General features: G+C 32.8%; 1 protein-coding gene across 1 annotated transcript in view; it reads right to left on the reverse strand.

The window, feature by feature from the left end:
- Positions 1-969: 969 nt before the first annotated feature.
- LOC125063692 (acid sphingomyelinase-like phosphodiesterase 3a) overlaps positions 970-27,251 on the reverse strand; it is a 49,878-nt gene continuing 23,596 nt past the window's right edge. Inside the window, exons 2-10 of the mRNA XM_047670267.1 lie at positions 13,251-13,375; positions 11,203-11,268; positions 8,433-8,583; positions 7,724-7,929; positions 7,156-7,322; positions 6,381-6,579; positions 4,181-4,290; positions 2,278-2,450; positions 970-1,602 (exon numbers count right to left, since the gene is read on the reverse strand). Of these exons, the coding sequence (XP_047526223.1) occupies positions 1,383-1,602; positions 2,278-2,450; positions 4,181-4,290; positions 6,381-6,579; positions 7,156-7,322; positions 7,724-7,929; positions 8,433-8,583; positions 11,203-11,268; positions 13,251-13,320 (1,362 nt within the window). The 5' untranslated portion in view covers positions 13,321-13,375 and the 3' untranslated portion in view covers positions 970-1,382. The remainder of the gene's footprint in view (positions 1,603-2,277; positions 2,451-4,180; positions 4,291-6,380; positions 6,580-7,155; positions 7,323-7,723; positions 7,930-8,432; positions 8,584-11,202; positions 11,269-13,250; positions 13,376-27,251) is intronic.

Consider the following 27,251-nt stretch of genomic DNA (forward strand, 5'->3'; position numbering starts at 1 on the left):
CATAAAAACATAAGCCCTAAAACTTAATAAGCATTATCTTAGAGATTCAAATATACACGTCAACGATGTTTATAAAACCGAGGAAAATTCATATTATAAAATGCTTTAACATTACACTTTTTATGAAAACATTTAGCCTTTTTATGATGAAGCCAAATGTTGGGTTGTCGTTTTATGAACTCCAGGTAACTAATGAGATTTACTTTCGTTTTGGGACGAAATAATTCACCAGGAACCAAATTAAAATTCCGTACAATTAGTTTATACGGTATCAAATGGAATTCCCTGGCAGGCACAATACGTGAAGCATTATACATTTTTGTATAGAAAACTTAAGAGTCTCTGAAACAAAACTGTAGCAAGAAACTCGTTCGAATAGAATTCATGTAGATAATTATACAAATCATGTGAAAAATCAATACATTCGAGCTGTCAAAAACTATAGTAAGGTACTTGAGGAAACTATAGTAAAGTTAACGTACGCGAGCCGTCCAGCAACCAAACCGGGAGATTTAACATAAGCTGTTTGCTTAAAATATAACCTTGAAATTTAATATTATACCGCTTATTAAACCTGCAAATTAGTTTTTGTGTTATGCGTTCTGCAAATATAAATTTTTGCTTTACAATGCCAATTTTGGAACCACTATGAGATGCAGGAATGTTTGACCCCAGTAGCGGTTATTCAGGACTCCTATGCACTTCTCGCTTGTCAACATTTGTGTAGATTAAATAGCTATATTTATTTCCCCTCAAGAGCATCTCTTATAAGTGCTAAATTTTCGGGATTAGTAATGTTTACATGCATATATAGATGGATTTTAAAACAACCACCCTTCACGAACTGCCTGATTTGATACGTTGCGTCTGTCATAAGCACAATATTGTCATCAGAAGACCAGAATCTTTTAGTTTCTTGTGTTTTTCTCATGGTCAGTGAAGATTTAATGAAATTAATATAAAAATATACCAGATAAATACGCACACTTAGTGCTTTATATTATTAGAATAATAACTACAATTATTTTTACACAATACATGGGAATTAATACTTTCAATTAAACCCACAATTTAAATATTTATTACTTGTCAATAACCGATTCGCATGTTGATATATTTACATTGATACAGATGTGTTTGTTTAATAACGTAGGGAGCTAAATAATCGCATCATAATTAAAAAAAACTATATATATTAGGATTTATATTTTCTTAAATTTTTTACATACTAACTGTTATTACATGATTGCAAAAGACAAAATTTTTACAGCAATTTTTACATTTTAACACATTTTTTCATCACAATAACGATCAATTAACAATTATGTTGTAAAGCCTAAATGCTCGAAAAATCAAGAATATTGTTGAATACTTCATACATTCTAGTACCTTCTCGAACTAATCAGCAAGACTATTGCATAAAGCAATATAGCACATGAAAGATGCGGCGCGCGCGATGCAAGGGCGGACGCTGGGTTTCGTACACAAGCGCGAAAATCAAGGAATTCGGCATGAGTTATTGCACAATAGTGAACGTGGACACAGGCTGTATCGCAGTTTGATATATCTGGTGCATGACGTACGTGGAGAGCCATTAAGTACCTGAAAATAAAGGTTAATATTAACAAAATTAAAGAAGGTTGCAATCAGCAAACTTTAGGGTCTATACTTATTTACTTTTTTTGGTAAAAATAAGTTATAATCTATTTTGCAACTGTAGCTTTAATTTTCATACACTATGACATACGAACATAGTCTCAAAACATTGAACACTGAGACTGTTAATGAACAACACCTTAGTTTAAGCTATCCACTAGTATTGTAGAAAATTAAGTCAACATAATATTAATTATTAGCCATAATTATCGAATATGCTAGATTGTAATTCCCTAAAGTCACACTGCACTCTCTTTTGTGAACTTTATTGTAACAAAAAAAAACTGACAAATGTGTAACCAGTTAATTCCACCGACGTATTTCCTCCCTACGTTTGTTCAAGCAAGTAGCTGTGTGAAGGTTAATATTTAATAGTTATGAAGTCTGTGATTAGTTGACGTGACTTGACATATCTACTAAGGATGCACCAAGTTGACATATGTCAGATGTCAACTTAGGTAGTATTAACTAGAACGTCACCTATCATTGTATAAGTTTATTTCTTTTTTGTCTGTACTGAATTAAAATTAAACTATGGACAGCAAGCTAATTAATAATGCCGTACCCTTGGTTTAAATTGTTAAAGAAAATTTAAATTTATATTAACAATGGTTATCTTACTTGTGCAAGTACGTTCGGTCGTTATAATTTCTTATTTTTTTCGATAAAGCATCCAATGACACTGCAGTGATGTCCCGGAGATTATAATACTGTGTTAAGTTATATTCGACGGCCCAATGCAATTCTCCTTTTTTGTTAGTTACGTCTAAGTAGAACTGGGTATAATCCAACACCTGAAATAAAAATATGACTTAGTTTCTTCAACTAACGGGAGTTATGTAACCTAACATTACTTAAGTTCCATATATATTTAATTTGATAATTAAAAGCGTATACAAAATGTAAACAATCATCGCACACTTAAAGCTAATTTGAGCCCTGATAGTTTTTACCACACTCATAAATTGTAATTTAACATTCTCGTTTCCGATAATGTCCATTAACCTAAGTCAAGTTAGTTTTTTGTTAATCCTGCGTCATAATCTTAGTTTTAAGCTCATGTTATTAACAATTAAAGCCAGTTGTTACCCAGCTTCAAACAAAGTGTTTGATTTAACATATATTTCAACATCCCATACAACAACCGCCACCGACCTTAACTCGGGAGAGAATGAAAAAGTAAAGACGATAGTGCTTTTCGTTTGATTGGGATTGGTCAACTAGTGGGACGTGCTTTCAAGAAACGCTTTTCAAAAGCAATCACGGCATATGTTTGTCTTTTGTTTCTTTTTTTATGTTGGCAAACTTTGGTTATGACTGCAAAAAAAATAATTAAAATAAATTTTTATAAGTTGAATTCAAAGACTGCTGAAAACTATATAAATAACGAATCAAACGCACTTTTTATTCTAAGATTTTTAACGTTCTTTGCACTTTCCTATATTTCCTATATTGCCTTAGAATATTGCTGTATTTTTAAATTTGACTATAGTTAATTAAAATGCATTATCACTTCTAATCCTGTAAAACTACATACATTTCGTTTAATTTACTGTATATAAGTAGTCAAAGATTCTATACAAATAAAATTACAAGTATGTAAACACTAAGGAAACATACTGATTGCCACTTAAATATAATCATAGTTAATTTGACAGCGTGTTAATATAAACACATTTCGCACTCCAGCGTGAGGTTGTTTGAGAGGAGCTTTGAATGCGATCAAACAACAAAATTCCTAACACGAATTGGGTGGAGAGGTAAAATTAAGCGGCATAGCGTACTTAGTTCGGGAAGTACGAAAATTAATTTACTATTAACATTTTAAGGGCGGGATTATGTTGTTATTAACTGCTAATCTACTGATATATTCCCGCTTTTATGTAAGCAAATTAATGTATTTGTAGAGTTATTGTATAATGTGTTACGTTATGTTTTGAGGGTGAATTCATTTGTGTAACAAGTATTTAAGTAAAATACTTTCCCGGTTCGACGGCAAATTTTAATTTAATTTAAATTTGTTCTCGGCCTTTGGGAGGGTTGTGCGGTACCGGGCGAGTGCTTAAAATCTGTACATGGAGGGCACGGTCGAATTTCTAAGGCAAGCAGTGAATATGCTACCTAAGAAAGGAGACTGAAGGTTTAGAACGTAGCAATATATTCTAGGCCGAGGATGGCAAATTACAAGTGCGAATTATAAAAAATCTTATACTTGACGTTGGCTAATGCACAAACCGTGCCAGAGCCATAAAAAAAATAAGTAAAATACAAATATATGTAGACGTACGTAGTTCGAATACTGCACTAGGGGCAGACTTATTTAAAAAAAATACAGAGTGTATCAATAAAGTATGTTTGTATGAATTACAATATCTACAGAGTATAAAGCAAAGCTTCCTTACTTAAATTTGTTTTTATTCCTAAAGTTCCATATACTGTATGCATATTTATGACCACAGAGAAAACGGTAATCCTCTAATCACTACGTCTGAAACTGATTAACTGATAGAATTATTAAACTTACCTTTCCATTATTTGTATCAAATTTGTAAAGCCTTAAGCCTGGATTAGACGTACTCCCAGCGCCCCTCGGCGTTACTGAGGGCGCTAATAACGCCCATGACACTGGACGACCTGTTCAATAAATTCTTATGTAACCAATGTTAAAAACATAATAACAGAGAAAAATAGCGAAGTCAGTCCAAAAGCACTTACAAGGAAAATTATATGATTTAAATCAATAGACAGTTAAACAAAGATTTACGATTAGTGATCATCGGAGATTTAATAAATGTACAAATAACACTTACAAATCAAATAAATCTTAAACTAAATACCTTAAAAAATATAATATAATAACTATAATCACATAATTTATTTCGTTTAGAATTTTATTAAAAATATTTTGCGCAATTGATCATAAATTATAGTTCGTATCAGGGTATAATACACACATTTCCAAAATACACGGCAAGTCAACCTTTTGCGCCTTTGCCACCTAAGTTTTTGTTTCACTAGAAAGGGAACCTAGGACCTTCAGGTGATTTCCAAAAAGCTTTGCAGTCCAGACTTAAGACCGCAAACCATGCTCAAGCTCATATTAATAGGCACAGAACTATTTCACAATAATAATTAATAGATAATAATTCTTTATTTCTTCCATATTACATTTTAAACAAACAGTAGTGTTACAATTAAGAAGGTATTGGGAGACTGATCATAGTTCAAAGTAAGTAAATATTTAAAGACTATTTGCTTTTAGTTTTAGGATATTTATTTATTCATAGTTTGAACAATGGTTATAAAAAATAAACAATGACGGTAAAGTTAAATTAATGATGATTTTAAGTAGTTTAACTGGCTTATATTAAATTAATTGAGGCACTCGTAACTTTTAATCGTGTAAAGCTTGGGGTTAACTTTGTTTCTGACTTATAACTTCATTATTATGCTAAGGCTTTATTGCGTAATTAAGCTTTATTGACTTTTTATACGTTGTCGTTAAGCACGCACTGAAAGTGTATCGTATTCTTTATAACGTAAATAAAATGTGTGGAATAGTCGAACCTTATTGTATTGAACATATATGTTTCACTAAAGGTTTACTAACGTTTATTTAGTCTATGATTTGTCACTCGTGTCCAGACGCAACAATTGACAATGTCTCATTTGATTGACGTTTATGACAATGCCCCTTGCTTTTGATGGGTTAAAACCTTACTTAAGTCAAAAATAAACTACGGTCTTTTTTACTGTTAAAAATAGTAACCATGGTAACGAACATATAAAATTCTAGTGTCACAATGTTCGTTCCCATACTCCTCCAAAACGGCTCGACCGATTCTTATGAATTTTTTATGCATATTCAGTAAGTTTGAGATTCGGATCCCCTAAATGTTAATGGTGGTCCCACCCCTAAATTTTTATTTTTATTTTTTAAACATAACTTTTTGTTTTTATTTTTTTATTATGCAGCATACAAAAATACATACAACTCTCAATTGTCACCCTTTACGATAAACCTCTATTTTTTATTATACATAGTAGATAGTTGTTTTTATTGAACTATAAAAATGTTTCCTAGAAATAATACAAATCGCAAAACAAATTTATAATATTGTCAATATTTATATTATTTATTTTATATAGTGTCGATATGCCTTTAGATCGACTCGCAGAGTTAGGGGAATCTTAACAACTATTATTTGTTTAGTAAATATTGTTTAAAAAATGAAAATTGACATATGTTTTTCTATACTTAGGTTTAATTAGGTTTACAATATGAACAGTTTAGCCTAGATATGTAATAGATATAATAGAAACCACAGATTTTCCATGTTATTTTAGTTTACTTTTTGAAAGTAAGTGATTGCCAATTTTTATCAAACAAGTATTCTCTGCTGAAAGATAGCGAAGTTTCTAATCAGACCGATAGATTTCAGGATATTATCTGAAATGTCTCATGAAAACACAAGATGCTTCGTCGTGATTAGACATTTATAAGTCGATGGTTTATTAAACTATATCGATAAATAAAGCGGTTTTTGATGAAGAATGAATGGAGGTAAATATAAGGATAGTAATTATACTCTCAGATACTTTTAGTACATTATTAACTAACCGGGCATTTCATTTTGTATCCAAATTGCATAGAAATATATCTACCATAAAAGATAATTTAATGGACCACCTTGAGACTGTGGTCGTCAACATTTGAAACATACCTTCACTATACATAAGCCTAAAGGTGTCAGAATGGCGGTGGCCATAAAACTGCCCAGCGATGACGTCACTGAAAGCTTTGATAATGCGTACTAAATTTGAATTAGCTGTTGGAGTGAGTTCGCCACCTCCAGCCGCTGAAGAACTTCCAGCGTTGTGTCTCTCTTCGACACCTGGGCCAGCGTGAGCGACCAGATATACCTAAAATAACGAAAGGTATTATAACTAGTTTAAAAAATGTGCTGACTTTGTAGTAGCTTACAAAAGTAACTTATAGAGAAAAATGTTAAATATATGTTTTTGTAGTTTCGTTTGTTCAATAGAAAGCCGAATCATATATATTTTAAGTTTTAATATTTCGTACATATTATTTGATGTGAAACTTTTTTCTAGTGGAATTTTATAGGAAGGTAAAATATTACCACTTACTATATTACATTATGTACTATTGTAACTACTAACTAGCTACTTCTAACAAATTTGCAATATTTGTTTTAAAATAAGTGCTGTTTGATGATTTTCTATTTTAAAAGAGTACCGAGAGTTTTTTACGCCGGCTTTTTCTCTCGGCCTACACCCTCTGTATTTCTTGCCGATGAGTAGGGATGTCTACCGCGACAAATTTAATGACGTGGAATAAGTGATACCTGTATCTTATATATTCCATTTTTATGGATTTTTTTATTTTATTTTTTTATAAATAATTAAAATTATTGGCGACGACTTATTGTTTTATTGGAGTTACGTAAAGGTAACCGATACCCAAAATAAACATACCATTTCGTTTTTCCTTCTAGCCTTGCTTAAAACGCGTTCCAACCACTCCCACTGAGCTCTTCCCCTATGGGGACCATCAGTGGTGGCGGCCCCACCAGCCCACAGCACACTGTTTAGTACCACAATGCGTAGCTTGCTATATGATTGTTCAATCGTGTAATAGCCGCCTGAAAAATACTTATAATATCATAACAAATAATACAGGATTATTTTTATATAGAAGATTTAATTTAGTAAATAATGTAATCTATAATCTGGACGTTGCCTTCGTGGATTGTTTATTAAACTTTATGTACAATAAAAATATGTTAGTATAGATTTTTCTAATTTATTATATGCTTTTAAATAAATAGCAAAGATAAAACACAATATCTATTTTGTAATATAAAAAAGAAAATAATGTTGATGGCTACGAGTTGTAATTATGATTATAATAATAACTTAAGGTTCTTGGTTTTTTTTCCTATTGCACCTCCACATAAGTACGTTCTCTAAACTACTATTCCTTTCTTCAGTACGTATTATTATTATTATTTGAAAAATATACTTTTATATGTTGAGGTCATACCTGTTTCAAATGTGGTCAGCGCATCAGAAGGCAGCCATTGCATCCACATATCAATAAGTCTTCTGGAAGGTGGAGGGTCGTTATGACCCAAAGCTGGGAACACAAACTGACTGCTAAATGTCCGACTTAGCAGGTCAGTTACGTTCCTCACAGCTTCCATTCTGATTTCGTCACCGAGGTGCTCCATAGATGATGATAGGATGTCCCTATAATATTTATTAAAGTAATTTTTGTGGAAATTAAAAAGGTAATATCCCGGTGTAACAAAGCAAGTATCACGTTTGTGACAAATTTATATTTATGTATTAATTTAACTAATTTTATTTTATTAATCGGTGTTGTACAAATACTTATTTATTCATTCTTATTTCTAGGTCTAGGGCTAGTAGGCGGGGATTTTTTTTTGCAACAGGAATCAAACGGGCTCTACTGATGTTAAGTAAGAATAGAAAATAGAAAAGTAAGAATTGGTACGCTCTTTTCTTGAAGGATCCTAAGTCGACTTTGTTCGGAAATACTGGTGTTTACAGTGGGCAGCTGGTTTCACATAGTGGTTTTGCGCGGCAGAAATTGCCTTAAGAATCGCTCAGTTGTGGAACAATGGATGTCAAGGTGATACGGATGGTATTTTTTGTAAGGTTAATAGTATCCTTTAAATAGCTTGTAATAATATTATAGTATGTGTTTTGTAAAGTTATATAATAATTACCCCGTCCATAGCACAAACTCAAGGGTGTCTGGATGTCTCTCCGCCATAAACGAGACAGCACTTTGTATGAGGAGCCATGAGCTGTCACATGTGTGGTCCCGGTGGCGGCCATTTCTGTGGTTGTGGTCATTGTTACCACGATGCTTGCAGCCTGTTTAAGATAATGCTTTTATAACTAAACATCAGTCAGCAATGCATCGAGTGACCATCTCCGTTGTCATCTTGGAGCTCCTGGGTTCCATACTCGACGAAACAATTATCGTTTCAGATGGGTAGGCACAGAAGGCGCAGAATTGTGTTATTGGATTTTTTTTTTATCTTTATTCAACTCAAATATTAGTGAATATCCTAAATAAAAACTAAAACTAATTATTAATAAAAATTATTTAATTTTATAGACTCGCCGACGTGGCAGATAAGTTAAGAATTAACAATACACAAGGACAATTTTGTAACCAGCTCAGGTAGTTTTAAATTTATTCTCACAAGATAATTATAGTGCGACAAAACAATTAAAATATGAAAATTTTTAATTCCATATCGCGATAATTACTGGACGGCGATGACACTATCAATATTAATGTCTCAATCTGAATTCATTGCTGATTTCAATACGATATGAATTTTGGAGTTTATAGTCATCGGATTATACGATGAATAACAATTATTTCGTAGTACGAGTGATAATTACCACAATTTTCATCTTATTTTAATAATGCTGAAATTATATAGGAATCAGTCATGTCAGAGCATTGTCTAATATGTCATATCAAATGTCTTATATCTCAGTTCGGTAAATGGTCATTGTAATATTTATGATAATTATTATATTATATTGTGTTCCGTTTGTAAATGAAATACTCGATTTCTCTTACTTTCCAGGTACTTACGCGATTCTAGGCTTGTTATGGAACAATGAGTTTAGTACAGCAGAAAATACTAAGTACAAAACTTATGTTAACGACTGTAACATTGTGTAAGTATTATTAAATCGCAAACGTTAACTGCACTATGCGAAACGTTCAGTGGAGAAAGTATATAACCCTTTAAAGTTATTTCAATACAATGGAAACTGGTAGATATGATACTAAAATTATTATGGGTAGGTTTTAAGATGTTAATTGTATGGGTATGTATTGTTTTCAATACATAAAGTTATATGTAAAATATTGTACGTATACATGGTGGTATTACAGTTTTAAGGCGTAACAAGGGTGTATTAATCATTATATCTATGAAAAGTAAATTTAATGATGAAAAAAAAAGTTTAATTATGAAAAATACTTCAGCCTTGCGATTCTGTAACTCAGTTACAGAATCGCAAGGCTGATATCGACCTTAGTCTATGTTGATGAATGACCCAATGTATATTTTTGATTTTATTTGAGTTTATTTCTCGTAATATAAAAAACAATTTTTAATATTGTTTATAATTTAAATCGGTCTATATTAGGAGACTTTTATGGTCACATATGTAACACAGTTAACACAGGTTGTTCATGTAAACATTTAAAAAAACTAGTTTTTAACATTGAAATTTAAACGTTTGAGGCTAAGTAGTAGTAAAATAGTTAAATAGTTTGTAAAGCCAATCAATTATGTTTATTTATTTCTGATTTGCAATTGCAAAAATATATAAATTAATTTATTTTCGCAATAAACAAGTTTATACATTTAAATTCCGAAGAACGTGTCAGTTATTGAAATATGGAACTTGTTTTGGTTTTTCATTAGCATTGCCGTAAATATAAGCGTATGAATTCTGTTTTATTAAAAGAGACCGGTTCCTTTGACGTTATTGGCAATTGTGAATAAAATAAATTCGTATATATTTAAAATTGCATTTCATACTTATTCTCGTACCTTTGAGACGGTATTTTTATTTTATTGTTTCAGATTTCACTCTATGGATAGAGGAAAATTATTTACGAAACATACATCCTGTCATAATCAAATACATTTTTGCCATACGGGCAATTAAGAGGAGTGGCGCAAAAAAACAGACTTTCGCGCGACTAGCGCAAGGGCGTCTCCTGCGAGAACCGGACCTCGGCTTGGGCCGTCGCGGGGTGGTCAATCGAAATCCTCTCCAATTTTCAGCCGGTGTTTTTTATTACTCTCATTTATACCCTACAATTATCCATTTGGCATGGTATTTTGCACCACGTTCTTTCCTGCTGCAGGTGGTTTTTGTCACCGCATCACACTCAACGATATCAACCGCCGCTCTCTTGACTCAATATCAATATAGGAATGTTAGAACTAAAAGTTTTTGCTTGGACTTCAAACAATTGCGTATTGATAAATCACCGTGCATATTGATTGAACCGATGTAGTTAAATGTTATTTCCTTATAACCGCAATTTTGTATCTGCTTTTTTAATATTTAAATCAATATAAGAGTAATGTAACTTAAGTTTCAGTCAACGTCTAATGATATTAAAAATCCCCTTTTTAAGATCCACCATATTCGATTATTATTTGCATCTTATTTTATTCTGATTAAGTACACCAAGCTATTTATGTAGTGCTACAGAGACTACTTTATATAGTTGAGATAAAATTAATTTAATATAAAAAAAAAATAATTTCGATTACACAAATACTTGATTCCAACTAAAACAAAGGAAAAACTCCCGCTTTTCATATTAGTACTTGCAGTGAAATGATTCATCGCATACGAACTTTGTTGCAAACAAAGGACAATTATTGCGCTTTCCGCGATACACTTTAAAAATTAAAAACAAAATTTTCATAATAACGAGCGTACCTCTATGGAACTCTGGGGAGTTGTGAAACGGGTCGTAATGAAGATCTGTGATGTGCCAGAAGTACCCTGTAAAGAGTTTCATATTATTTACACAAACTATGAACAATACAAGTGATAGGATATATAATATTTTAACATCGCAATCAGTATTGTATATATAGTAAGTAAAAAATTAAAGCTTTTTAAAAAAAAAATCTTCCTGTTTCCTTAAAAAATTGGGCATTACGGCGATACTGCTTCATATTCCAATTTATGGCTCCTGAGATGTTCTCTAACCGAGAGATGAGAGTGAATATTGGGGAAGTTCCATTAATTCGAAGCCAGCTTTTTGAATAGAAGGCATCTGGACCTCTGGACTTTTACTGAACGGTGTTTTATTAGTGAAACAAAACTTTAGCGAGTTTGCCACGGCGTTGCTTGCGTAATTCACGTAACTTTGTAATTTGTATTCCGTACAAAGACCCCGTAATAGTGACTGCATGATTAAGGTATTTGATCATTGATATGGAGTGTCCCATTAAAAACAAATCATGATCTTACCGGTGGATGTAATCGTCTTATATTACGAGACAACGGTCTGTTCCAAATAATTGACTGTTTTTCCGGGTAATAATGATGAAGACATGTTTCGTCCATAGTTATAAATCGAGCTTAAAAATTGTTCAAGGCCTTGTAGTAACAAACCCAAACAGCTTTGTGAAATTCTCGTTTGTTTCTGTGCGTCAGAAAGACGCCATGTCTTTCTGACCCAACGCGCTGACACTTTTATCATACCCAAAATGGTTATGGATACTTATAGAATATTTTTTACTTATTGATATGTTCATTACTTCTGCTATAAAATAAACAGTGACAAGACGATCCGCCATGACATTGTTTTCAACTTTTTTAATCATTTGTTCAGACACTATCGATGTCGGGCGTTCCATACAGGGGTCATCGTTAATGGAAGTTCTTCCTCGCTTGAACTCAAGCACACCAACGTGCCATCATTAGAATGTGAAGCATGAACGCCTAATGTTTCTCTCAAGTTTTCACTTACCAGCTCTGTAGTAAAAAATATTTTGAAGCTTTATTGTAAAACGTGGACTAAAATATTTACTTTTGTGTAAAAATGTTTACCGCGATAAAAACCACAATCAAATCTTTCGGATCCTAATATCTTAAAAGCCATATTAAAATATCAACAATAGTCTCACATCAATATTAGACAAGGTATATATTAACATTACGCTACACGAAATTCATAAGTGAAAGTCATAATAAAACTATAATTATACAATACTATGGATTTTCATGCAAACTAACTTCATATAAATTTCGGTAATAATGTCTCCGTTTTATTTACTACTCTGTCAAGAAAGTACCGGTAAAAGTTCAATATTATTTATGCACCCAAATTTATTTTATCGCATTCAAAGTATGATCCTTCGGAAACGATACACTTACGCCAACGATCAATCATCAAATCATTTTTAAACGTTTTTCCGGTATCGAGGTCAGTTCCTAAGTAATTTGAGGGTAGCAAAAAGAAACAACTTTGCTTTTGTTATCAAGTGAACAAGGTTTTTGGGTATTCGTTGAGCTCTTGGTTATTTAGTACAATTAAAAATGGTACAGAACAGCTCTTGAGAAATTTCAGCGGCTTTCTCTGTCAAACTTGAATGAGGCGTTTGAGGTCACCATTTCCTTTACTTTTGCGATGTTAATTTCCATTAAATCTCTACCGGTTTTGAATGCTTTGTACCACACAAACATGTGTTCATAAATTCCCCGTAACATTTTCAGGGACTTGGAACACAAAATTCCATCGGCGATGCGAAATTTAAGAACAACTCTTTGTCCGATGTTTTTGTCCATTATGAAATAGCGATACACACTAGATATCATGTAGCTAAAAACTGCACTGTATGTAATCTCTTAAATAAAAAAAATTAATTTGGAACAATGAAAAAGTATTCTTTCCCGATACTTTTTTATTCCCGATGCAACAAAATTTTGATTTGATTGATTGAACATACTAAATATTATAAAAATAGTTGACTTACCTATTTTAGCGTCACTCAGGTTAAGCCAAAAGAGGCTGGTGATGAATATTGCGAAGGTAAAAGGGTTCATGTTAGGATGTTACATGTTGGTCTGACACGTGAATATATCGTCAACATTATTTTACCTGCAACAAAATAGACAATATTCGTTAATATGATTTATACATGGTTTATACATATATAAGAGTATATATCTTTTTTATATGGAATTGATTCAAATAAACAATTGTGTTTCTCTGAAAACAAAACGATATTAAAAGTTTATTATTAAAATATTCAATTCCTTCTTCCTAAAAATATGCAATAACCCCAAGTTATCTAAAATATTAACTATAGATACTTTATGATACAACAATTTCAACAATGTTTAGCTAAAATTGCGCAATAAGAGTGATCGTCACTAAAAGGTTATATTTAATTGTTTCACGAAAAATAACAACGTTTTTTAAATGAAGATATTACGTTGTTAATATAAGTCTTTTGGTTCAATAAATCTGATAAAACATTATTGGCGCCAAAGCACCATAGACGGTAGACCACCACCGCGCATAGACTAAAGCGTGCCCTGCCACAGATAATTAAAACTTATCATAAAAATGGCGCGCTTCTTCTGGCTGTTATAGGTTTTAAAAATCACAGATGTTTTCTTGGATCTCCATCATATTGTGACTTAAAATAATTGACCTTTTTAGGATTATTTTAGGTATTTTTTTATCAATAAGTAATATTTTTAGTACATATTTTTTTCATTTATTGTCACTTGCCTTAGGCAAGATTTAAAACTGTTAATTTGTTTTACAAAATATGAATGAATTTAGTGCTCTACTTCCTGGAAATCAATTTTATCGTTCAATATAATTAGAATAAAATCACTAAAATTACATTTACATATTTCATATTAGATCTCAAACTTCCGATGAACTAATCAATATTCGCTGGCAATGTTGAACCAGTATCTAAGGAAATAAAACAGCCCAAGCATAACAATCGATAACAGTTAGATCCAAACCACATACCACAAGTAAACAAAGCGAACTCTGAATATCAAGACGTGAAATTCTCTGTCAATTGGTCAAGCTCCGTAGCCCGAGGCTCTTGAGGCGGCGTGACGGACAAATGGGTGCTTGACATGAGTTAGAACCACTGGAAACTTGTGGTCCAAGATATAAAGTTTACGTTTAATTAAACGACTTGAATATTATTTTAGATGGCCCTGGGTTGTTGATTCAAAGTTGGCTTGCAAGTTAAAATTTACTTAATTTAGACATATTATTTTCTTCAATTCTTTTGCTACTTGCGTATGATGACATCATGTATTAGGTTTTTATTGCTAAAACCTGCCTACATTATTCATTACCCCCATTTTATGTAGTTTCATTGTTTTATACAATGATCAGCATTAAATATAAATACACTAATAAATTGCTAAATACTTTAAATACATACATTTTAGATGACATACGTAGTAAATATTAATAATAATTGCGCATTTTATAAATTCTTGTGTATTTTAGATTATTCTATATTTAAATATTCGCTTAAGCTTATAAAATGCGTTGTACTAGACGACGCACTCTTATTTGTTCAACATACAATGCTCTAACAAATCATTTACTAGGGTTTATATTTGTTTCCGGTTCACGAATATTAAAGTTTAATCGTACATATTCTAGAATTGTTAATTAGTTTTAAAGGTAAGAAAGGTTTTAAAAATTATTACGGCTAAGCAACCCTTGCAATGGCTAGAATAATTATGATTTTTTTACACGGAGCGAATTATTTGACATTTAGATTATAGAGGTAAAGCAACACTTGCGATGGCGAGGAAATTGATGGATAATCTTTTATTGACTTCTTTCGCTTCTTGCGCTCACCTTATCTATTTTTTTTCTCATACCTGGTAGAGATCGCTCGAAAAAGATGTCCGCCAGTTATCTTATTTAATTATATTTCCGTATTACTGAATCGAAGTGTAAATAAATAAATAATAAATCCTTTAAGTAGAATATTTTCCCTTATATAACTAGTCATAAAAACAAATCAGTGACGCTAAAACCTCGTTTGGTCTCGCCTCAGATTTCTAAATCTGTTTTATGATCATTTTTCAATCTAATTTAAGACATGACGGTTTCCTCGCGAGCCACTAGGCCAACACTGCATTTAACTTGTCTTAGGTTCGATTATAAAAGCGAGGGTATTATTAGGAAAATGCAGTAGTCGAGCTTTGTAGTGACAATAACAATGGACAGTGAAAAAGATACAAAATGTGCACCATAATGGACAACACGTTAGCCTTTCCGACAGCAATCCTACCGCTATTATGATATTGAGATTACGGGTAAAATCTCTTTGTGTCTCTATCTCTTGAGTTTTTAGTTCGCTGCTTTCACAGTCTTGAAGTATTGATTAGTTACTCTCCAATTAATATTAACCGGCAGTTAAATGTTGCAAATAATTGCTAGTTAATTTAATTATTTTCACTACTTTAACTTTATATTATTTAAAACTTACAAAGAAACTAGCTTGTATATACCGAGGGATCCAACACGGCTGCGGGTGCCTGCATGTTCCACCGCGCTGTATTCAAAAAATTGTTACGCCATGGCTGTAAGAATATTTAATCACCTTCCTAGAAATTATAGATCACTGCCATTTAATGTTTTCAAGGGGAAGATGATTAGGTTTTTGAAGTCAAGGTGCTATAGCGTGACTGAATATTTAGAACATAAGTTTATTAATTACTCATAAATGAATTGTCTACCGAGTGATCCAACACGATTGTAGGTTCCTGCAAGTTGTATTGTATTGTAAAAATCAAGGGGAGGGTGAATAAATTTTTAAAGACAAGGTGCCAATTGTATAGTGGGAGAGGTTTTGATCATAAGTTTTGACAACAATTATACTTAACTGTTCTTATAATTATGACATCATGATAATTGATATTACATTTGCACGCCATTCTATATGGCTGATTGTGCGGTCTTTTTTTTAAATAATTAATCAAACTAAATGTACCACTTTCTTTGCAAATAAAAACTTATTATTATTATTATTATTTATAAATTAACACTGACTGTTTAGTCCAAGCGTTGAGCGTATGTGTGTGAAACAATTGGAACTGTCTAATTGAAACTCTACAAACATTGGTCAGAATGATCCAAGAATAAGGACAAAATATTCCTTTGTTTATGGAACAGGAGTCAAATGGGCAGGCGGCTCATCTGATGTCAAATAATACCGCCTGCCATGGACACTCACATTGCCAGAAGGCTCACAAGTGCGTTGCCGACCTTTTAATGATTGGTACGCTCTTTGCTGCTTGCATTTCATGTTCCATGTTGACTTGATTATTATTAGTATCTATATTGATTTATTAGAATTTATTGCTAGCAATAAATTCTTACTTATCGATAAAATAAAAAAAAATTGTCTCAGAAATAATTTGAGTAAGAACTAATAATTAATATTTTTATACCAAAATAAAAAGCTTGCATGGCTCTTATAAACCCAGTCCAATTAAAAAACTAAAATCTGTGATATTTCGAATTAATGTCAAACATAAAAATTGAACTTTCAATTTTACAACGCAATATCCGAAAGCAAATATTTGTACCAAATTTATTTCAATTGCAGTTTTAGAACTTTATTATTATTATCTCTTACGTATACATCCTAATACTTATACGTTTCGTATTATTAAAATATAGATTTTTGTCAATGTTAAGCCGTAAGCGACGACGGCTCATTGGTCTAGTGGTTAGTACCCCTGACTGCGAATCAATGGGTCCCGGGTTCGATCCCCGGCTGAGACAAACATCGATGTGATGAGCATTTGGTGTTGTGCTTAGGTCTTGGGTGTTTAAAATATGTATTTATATGTGTTAGATCTATCTATGTATAATATGTATGTATATCCGTTGCCTTGCCAGGCCAATTGGTGTGAATTGTCCAATCAAAAAAAAAAAAGACTTTTAGCCTTTTGTACGTAGAACCAAAATGTTAGCGTTATCAGTAATTCGTATTGAATTCTTAACGAAAGTACCGTAAAGTTCTTGCTACGAGTACAGAGCCTGTATCACAAAAGTTTACAGTCGCGATACTGGGACATTTTTTATGGTTGTCTCTCCTACTAATAAAGGGTAAGCCGCTTTATTATATATCGAGGTCATAAATAACAAAATACACGCGTGTAAGCTAGAGGTATAATTATCGCAGCCCTAAATATTTAAAAAGATTTCTTAAGACAACTTTCAGTAGCCTGCTGACCTATCACGCAAATACCAATTATTATCATATCGATTTCTTATAAAATGGAATTGGATATTGTGAGGATACGTGAAGGATATTTTCACGCATTTACCTACTATCGTAATAAATAGGAATGATGGCAGGTATAATTCTTCCATATAAACCTCTTAACCATATCCTTTCCATCTGTTTAATCGTGACAAATTCATTTTAATCGACGGCTCATTGGTCTAGTGGTTAGTACCCCAGACTGCGAATCCATGGGTCCCGGGTTCGATCCCCGGCTGAGACAAACATCGATGTGATGAGCATTTGGTGTTGTGCTTAGGTCTTGGGTGTTTAAATATGTATTTATATGTCTATCTATCTATAGTATGTATATCCGTTGCCTAGTACCCATAACACAATCTTCACCAGCTTAGCATGGGACTAGTTCAATTGGTGTGAATTGTCCAATCATAAAAAAAAATCAGATCAAAATTTGTTTGAAATCTGACAATAACAGTACGTAAGCCTAAAGATCTAGGCATAGTATGTTTTAGTACTAATACGACGCCTTGTCGCCAGTTTATGATAAAACATTCTATTGTGCAATGAGAGAGGTCTGGAAATTTTCCAGTACATGGCTTATTAAGGCACCTCGGGTCAATCAACCCTCTTGTATTGTCACAATAGATCGTATAACAATTTTCAATGGTCTTTGTTACTTCCTCCTCATTGTCAAGATACTTATTTCGCGAAATATGAAAGTGAAGTTGGGAAGAATCGTTCCTTTGATGTTTTAAGATGTTCAAATTATATTTAAGCTTAGTAACGATAGGGCTTTGTATAGGCTTTGTACTTAATAGACGCCGTATTTTAATAATCAATCAGTACTATGTACATGAATTAAGCTATGAATATGCAGTGAGTACTTAAAACTGAATGATGCATTAAAAACAGCATGAAAAATACGTGTTAATTTAACTGTAATTTCCTGATTTTATTCTACTAGTGGTGATATATCTATAAATTCTTAGTGCAAGGATGTTAATAATGGAAGAATTATGACATTAATAATTAGTATTCTAATTAATGTTGCGGTACACTGATAAATGAGTTAGAGTAAACAGTTTTGTATTTATATTATAATAAAGATAAACACATCGGTAGGTACTAAAAAAAATTAAGGAATTATAAACCAACAAGAACAAGAGTATATATATATCAAAACAAAAAAAGTGTGTGTGTGTCAGCAACGACGCACGATTGGAGTTTACACCTTACGAACGATAAAATGGCGATAATGTTCTGTGGCTGTCGACCATATTTTCATACTAAAGGTGGTAAGAATATATGTTTTTATAATATAAATGTTTGTAGTAGTAATAAAACGTACCTACATCATCTATGCCCAAATAGGATTTTCTTTCTGTGACCATAGTTACCTTTATAGTAAGAGAAGAATAATAATGAACAATCTTTTTAGTTTTAATTTCATTGACCATTACTATTGACAAAACTCTAAAGCATGCTAGACAATCTACTTTTATTTTTTACACCTGTCAACACTGTCATCAGTTGTTGTTTTCATTTCGGTTAGAAACGTCGCGTATTAAATATTGTGATCGAAAAAGTGCAACGCGCTGACGCAGCGCCGCGATCGCGTTACGATGAATCGTTGACCTAATACATGTTATTGTGTAATGAATTAAGGCGAGGTTTTGTCTTTATAATTTTAATTATTATATAAAATTTATGATGTCATCTCCAAGTGTTATTGAAATTAAAACCCAAACCGAGCAATTACTAGTGGGTGAACTGAAAAAGGAAAGAGCCCGATGCTCAGACCTGGAAAGTATTGTCCATCAACTCAAGGAACGAATAGCTCAGCTAGAACAAAAAATAGATCAGCCCTTAACAAAAAGGGATGAGGCAGCCGCTGAATCAATTCAGTATGAGACGGACGAAGAAGAACTGGCTAAAGAAACGGAATGGGTGCGACAAAAAAGCAGAAAGAAAAGGAAACTAAACACCTCCCCTTCCCCCATGAAAGAAGTTACTTGTAATAAAGTAACCAAAGAAAAACCCAAAAAGGAACCCCTTCCACCTCCGATTATTGTCGAAAATGTGATTGAATACCAATCATTTTACGATTCCTTACTTAATAAAGAATTAAATAAAGACTCTTTCACCGTGAAAATGCTTAGGAATGGATCGGTGAAGATTAACAGCAATAGTGAAGCTACCTACAGAGGTATCACAAAACACCTTAAAGAAGAAGATGCTTCGTGGTTCTCATACGAGAACAAGCAGAGTAGGCCAATAAGAGTAATGGCAAAAAATCTGCATGCCTCTTGCAAGCCTGAAAGGATAGTTGAAGACCTCATTCTCCAAGGATTTAAAATCTTAGACGCAGCCGTCAAATATAGCTGGAAAAACAAGGAACCGCTAAACATGTTCATTCTCTCTTTCCACCATCAGGAAAACATAAAAAATATTTATGAAATAAAATCGATACTTGGCTGCAAAATTGATGTACAGCCATTGAAATCACCAAAATTGATCCCCCAATGCAAGAGGTGTCAGGCTTATGGGCACACACAGAAATACTGCTCCAAGGAGCCGAGGTGTGTAAAATGTACTGCAAAGCATCTCACAGTAGACTGTAACAAGCCACGAGACGCGAAACCGAAGTGCGTTCACTGTGGTGAGTCACACCCAGCTAATTACAGAGGCTGTGTTGTAGCTAAAGAATTGCAAAAAATGAGAAACGTTTTAAAATCCAAATCAAAAACTGAAACGGACAAACCTGTAAAACCAGCAAAATTAGTTTCCAAGACTGTTTCCTTCGCTGAGGTTACTAAAGGTCCCAAGATTCTATCCTCAACACAAAATGAGACTAAATCTAACACAGGCTTAGATGAAAAGATTAACACCATACTTTCATTATTGACAACTTTTGATGAAAGACTTAAAAAACTAGAAAGCAGCACCAAAATAGCAGCTTCTAAACGTCCAAAGCAATGATGTCTTTAAAAATAATGGCATGGAATGCTAATGGGCTTTTAAAACACCAAAGAGAACTTCATATAATTCTTAAACATGAAAACATTGACATCTGCTTGGTATCGGAAACACATTTTACCAGGGAGTCGTACATTCAACTTAAAGGATATAACGCCTACCATGCCCTTCACCCAAGTAATAAATCCAGCGGGGGAAGTACAGTTATAATAAAGGACAGTTTGAAACACCATGAGGTCTTTAAATATGAAAAAGAACATATTCAGGCTGTGGCTGTATGCCTATCAATGAAGCGGTGTCCATTAACAATATCTTCTATCTACTGCCCACCAAGACATGCACTTAAGTACGACCAGTACACAACCCTGCTAAAAAGTCTTGGAAATAGATTTGTTTTGGGAGGCGACTTCAATGCAAAACATACCTACTGGGGATCAAGATTAATAACGACTAAAGGAAAAGAACTATTTAATGCTATGAAAGATTTGAGATGTGATGCAATTTCGACAGGGAAGCCTACATACTGGCCAACAGACAAGAATAAAATACCAGATCTTATAGATTTCTTCATATTTAGAGAAGTATCACCAAATGTTCTCCAAATAGAGGAAGCTTATGCTATGAACTCAGATCACTCACCAATTTTACTCACAATTGGCGAAGACCCTGTAAAGCGGAAACTGAATCCATGTCTCGTGAACCCGCATACGGACTGGGACAGCTTCAAAATTTATCTTGAGAATATTATAGACCTAAGAGTACCTTTAAAGACTGAGGAACAATTAGATTTAGAAGTAAATAAATTTACAAAGAACATCCAACAAGCTGCTTGGAGCAATACTCCAAAATTTAAGAAAAAGGTACAAAACAACTACTTTCCAGAAGAGATTATAAATCTGATAAAGACAAAACGAGCTCAAAGAAAAAGGTGGCATTACACAAGATGTCCTGAAGACAAAAAACATCTGAATAACCTCACTAAACAACTGAGGAGAGAGATTAAAATACATAAAGATACTTCAATAAAGAGATTCCTAAACCAATTAACTTCTGATGGTTCCACCAACTACTCCATCTGGAAAGCGATAAGAAATATCAAAAAACCTACAACACATATTCCTCCCTTGAGAGAGTCTGATGGGAATTGGGCTGTAAGTAATATACAAAAAGTTAGAAGGTTTGCTGATCATCTAGAAAATATACTTCAAATCGATGAAGAAGATTCACTTGACTTCGAAGAAATATCGTCAGAACAACTAAACATCCGTCTAGTCACACCAAAAGAAGTTTTAAGTGAAATTAAATGTTTAACTAAAAAAAAGGCGCCAGGCTTTGATTTAATTACTGGTGAGGTACTACAGCATCTCCCCCGTAAAGCTGTAGTTAAAATGACAACCTTAATTAATGCTTCATTTCGACTTCAATATGTTCCCAATATGTGGAAAGTTGCGGAAGTGATAATGATTCCTAAGCCAGGAAAACCACCACACGAAGTAACGTCCTACAGGCCAATCTCATTGTTACCTGTTATAGCAAAACTATTTGAGAAACTCTTTCTCAAACGTCTTAACCCTATTATTGCCAAAAAGCAGCTCATACCGGATTACCAATTTGGTTTCAGAGAAAAACATTCTACCATTGAGCAGGTTCATAGAATTACAAATAATATAGAAAAAGCACTAGAAGAACAAAAAGTCTGCTCCACGGTCTTTCTGGATGTAGCTCAAGCATTTGACAAAGTGTGGCACCGAGGACTTGTTTATAAATTAAAGAAACTACTGCCTCGTCAATTTTCAAATATACTAGAGTCATACTTAACACAAAGAATGTTTAGAGTACGACAAGAAGATGATTATTCAGAACTGAAAGAAATAAAAGCTGGGGTGCCGCAAGGGAGTGTATTAGGTCCGGTCCTGTACCTCTTATACACATGCGATATTCCTGAACTAGAAGATAACGTAATCGCTACCTTTGCCGATGATACTGCTATCATGTCTACGGCAGATACTGAAAAGGAAGCGGTAGTAAAACTACAAAAAGCCATAAATACTGTTGGCTTGTGGACCAAAAAATGGCGGATACGATTAAATCAGTCTAAATCAGTTCACATAAACTTTACCAACAAAACATCAAATTACCAGCCAGTATATATTGATAACGTCAAAGTGCCGTTCCAAAATTCAGCTAAGTACCTAGGTATGACGCTGGATACCAAACTCCGATGGAAGGTCCATGTTAAAAAGAAGCGTGAAGAGCTGGATCTCCGTTACACTAAATTGTACTGGTTGCTCGGAAGGCATTCCGCGTTATCAGTTCAAAATAAATTATTGATTTACAAACAAGTCCTGACACCTGTATGGACTTATGGTTGCCAGCTGTGGGGCTGCACCAGTAATAGTAACATCCAAGTAATCCAACGATTCCAAAACAAAGTGCTCAGGGGAATAGTCAATGCTCCCTGGTATATTCGCAATAACGACCTCCATCGGGACCTTAATATAGAGGACGTCGCCACAATAATAAAAAAGACTGCTGGAGCCCACGAACATAGGCTCCACCATCACGTGAATGTCGAGGCTATTCAACTCCTTGACACCACTGGCCTAGTGAGAAGACTTAAAAGGACAAAACCATTTGAACTAGTGAATTAGTGTTAGTGCACGTCAGTACTAAATACACAGTGAGTGAAAGAAGAAAAAAAAAATAGAACACAAGAACAGAGTGTCTTCCCTTTAATAGAGACTGTAAGTAGTGTTATTGGACACTTTCTTATGAAAAAATCCTTATTAGTAAATTAGGTTAGACTTAAATTACTTATTAGTCTTAAGTTAGGCTAGATTGTAATGTGCCATGATGTCTTAGTAAAGACACATGTATATAAAAAAAAAAAAAAAAAAAAACCTGTCAACACTGACAATGTTGTAACGTGGCTGTCAAAACGTGAATTCAAAATAGAAAAGTCGGTGTAATGTATTCCATCTCATTCTTTTACACGTTCAATCCTACAGATATATATGTTTGTCTCTTTCTACATAACGCCTCAACTTTTCGTGTTACACTTGATTTTACTCCTCATAAAATTTCCGTACCGGGCCTTATAACTCAAATCGTTTCTTAAGGAGTAAACTCTATATATTTGTCTCTTTCTACATAACGCCTCAATTTTTCGTGTTACACTTGATTTTACTCATCATAAAATTTCCGTACCGGGCCTTATAACTCAAATCGTTTCTTAAGGAGTAAACTCTATATATTTGTCTCTTTCTACATAACGCCTCAACTTTTCGTGTTACACTTGATTTTACTCATCATAAAATTTCCGTACCGGGCCTTATAACTCAAATCGTTTCTTAAGGAGTAAACTCCAACTCTTCTCGAAACTGTAAATGGAAATGTTAAAAGCACATTCACTCGTTAACACAATACGAGTATATATTTTCCATGGCTGACACATTGATTCGAAATTCAAATTGTAACAGTATTAAGACTTTAAACCATAAGATTCACTAATAAGGTAAAGATTTCTTAATGTGCATTCTATGTCAGGCTTCGTAAGCTCCCAGAAGACTGCAGTTGACCTGGAGCAACGGATTTGCATAGATTCCAGTACTTTGCATGCAAATGCTGCTATTTCGTTAACCAAAAACCGATACTTGCTTGCCAAAAGTAAGACTAGATGTGGAGGCTTTAAATAAATAATGTTTAGATAGAAGAAACGATAAATTTACATCGTTTCCGGTTTTGCATTTAACATGAATTTATTGCTGCGTCCAAGATAAGGATTAGGTTTGGTTACTCCAAATTTCGTATACATGTAAGTAGGAAACATTAGTAAAAGTATATTTTAATAGACATATCTTCCTAAATGCGGGTATTTAGATGTATATAATACAAACACAACACATGGTAATATTAGTATGCAAAATAATTTTAAATATTTGCATAATAGGAATGTCAAGCATCTACGAGCATGTATTTGATTTAAGAACTGGTAATAAACGTAAAATTAGAAGCATTTAATGTATATTTCTTTTTTGACGTTCATAAGTGTACATTTAGACCAGTGCAGATAGCCTTCAAAATAAATAAAAAGTGAAAAAAATAATAGTAGGATGAAACCTATTGGAAAAGGAGGAGAATATTATAAAAATTAAAGGAAAAATAATTTACGGGCGATCTGAGGTCGGGAAGGGGTAGGGGGGGAGTTTTAAGGGTAAAAAACGGTTTATCTCGATTTCCGGCAAAACTAAAAGTCCTATCGAAGAAAGTTAAATGGCAAAGTTGTAGGTAATAAAAAGATCTAAAACTTTTGTATTCACACATTTTTCACATAACCTCAAAATTTATGTGAAAAATTCAAAAAACCAAGTTTTTGGTTTTTAATTTTTATCTTTTACAAATTTCTTTTTTTTTAACGAAATTTGGTGAAAACTTACCATTCTATGTCCAGAATATCGAAAAAACACCCTAATTTTCAATTGAAAATTCACCCGTCAAAATATCAGCTTTTTACAAAAAGTTGGTGTGCTTTCAGTTCGTTGAAATCTCTACTTTCCTATGGTAAAAAAATATATATATATTACCATAGTAAATCTTCTCAGAAAATGCAAAACATCGTATGCAGTAACGCCCAGACCCGTCATACCCTTCCCTACTTCTCTATGAAATACGAAAATTTTAGCCCATCTAAAGGCAAAATTTTTTTTTAATCCACTCAGGTATATATAAGTTATCTTAAAATAGTAATAAATAGGCATCTAATTATAATTTAAAGAAGATTCGTAGGGAAGGGGATGACGGGTCTGGGCGTTACTGCATACGATGTTTTGCATTTTCTGAGAAGATTTACTATGGTAATATATATATATTTTTGTACCATAGGAAAGTAGAGATTTCAACGAACTGAAAGCACACCAACTTTTTGTAAAAAGCTGATATTTTGACGGGTGAATTTTCGATTGAAAATTAGGGTGTTTTTTCGATATTCATTCAAAATAAGGTGAAAAAATAAATATTTTTAATCAAATAAATTACAGAGTATTTGGTATATAGAAAGGTAAGTTTTCACCAAATTTCGTTTAAAAAAAAAGAAATTTGTAAAAGATAAAAATTAAAAACCAAAAACTTGGTTTTTTGAATTTTTCACATAAATTTTGAGGTTATGTGAAAAATGTGTGAATACAAAAGTTTTAGATCTTTTTATTACCTACAACTTTGGCATTTAACTTTCTTCGATAGGACTTTTAGTTTTGCCGGAAATCGAGATAAAACGTTTTTTACCCTTAAAACTCCCCCCCCCTACCCCTTCCCGACCTCAGATCGCCCGTAAATTATTTTTCCTTTAATTTTTATAATATTCTCCTTCTTTTCCAATAGGTTTCATCCTACTATTATTTTTTTAGGTTTCAAAAATTATCGGCACTGGTCTAATTGTGTTACCTCTATGAAAAAATGATTTTTGACTTTTGACTTTTTGACTTGTGATGTTTAATTATTTAGATGTTTTATCGTTATATGCGCAATTAACATATGTGTACTTAAACATCGTTAGGAAAAGGGCATATTTTGGACCCAAAAAGCATCATAAGAGCTGCTGAAAAAAAAAACTGAAACGTTCCGTTGTCTAATTAATTTATAAGTTAATATATATCTTTAATAGTTTTTATTCTATTCTTGGTAAAAATTCACGTGAACCAAGGTTTACATAAATATTATCACATATAATACTTCCCTATGAAAAAATAGCATAAAACATTACGACGCTAAGATCCATAAAAGGATGAAGTGCCAATGCATATATGTTCTATAGATTAAAGTGATGTCAACTGATGATTATTATTCGTACGATATATGTTATGACTTAAGATTGATTTTATAAGCTCAAATTAAATTTTCATATCAAAATTAATCACGTATTTTCATGATAAAAAACAGTACCAGTCGGCACCCTATGCCTATTATCATAAGCACTAAAATAGTTAAAATAGTTAAGTTAAAGTGATTTATTTTTATTGAAGTGAAACTTCTTTATCGGGGTTGGAAAAAAATTTAGTGTAACATTTTTTCGTTACGCGTCACATTTTTCCGTTACGCGCCATCTTTTTGAAGTGAAAGTTCTTTATCCACGTATGGGTGAAATTTTGTAGCAAATCGTCAGTTTTTCGGTTACGCGCCATATTTTTCTTGTCCCTACCACGGTTGATCCGATTAGATTAAAAGGCATTAATAACAAAAATATATAATAACGATAACAATGATAGTAATAATTACAATTAATGAAATTCTGTAATAATCTTACTAGTAATAAGGTAAAATGAAATAATTGTATTTGTATTCATGTCTATGATGATAAAAGCCTTTTTTTAAACTTTATCTAATTTAACTTTATTTAACCAATTTCTGTAAAGTTGCATATAGTACATCATTTTTCGAAAAATAAGGTCATAAAGAAGTTTCACTTCTTACGTGTGTACACCTAGTACACGCACACATTTTAATTAGAAGTAGTAGATCTTTCAAACCACGCACCAACCTAATGAATTAATCGCTGTCTGTATGCTACATAGAGTGTCCGTCTTTTTAACAGGTATCCTGATATTAAACTATTGTATAATATTTTACGTTCAATAACTAACATTTGTAGAACCCATTTAATTATACCCGTTCCATGAGTTCTTTTGTACGATAAAATTGCGACGAGGATTATTGTATTTTTCGTCTCAGGTGTTTGCTTGGGCACATTTGGTG

The sequence above is a fragment of the Pieris napi genome, chromosome 3 (genome assembly GCF_905475465.1).
Source record: "Pieris napi chromosome 3, ilPieNapi1.2, whole genome shotgun sequence".
Lineage (NCBI taxonomy): Eukaryota > Metazoa > Arthropoda > Insecta > Lepidoptera > Pieridae > Pieris > Pieris napi.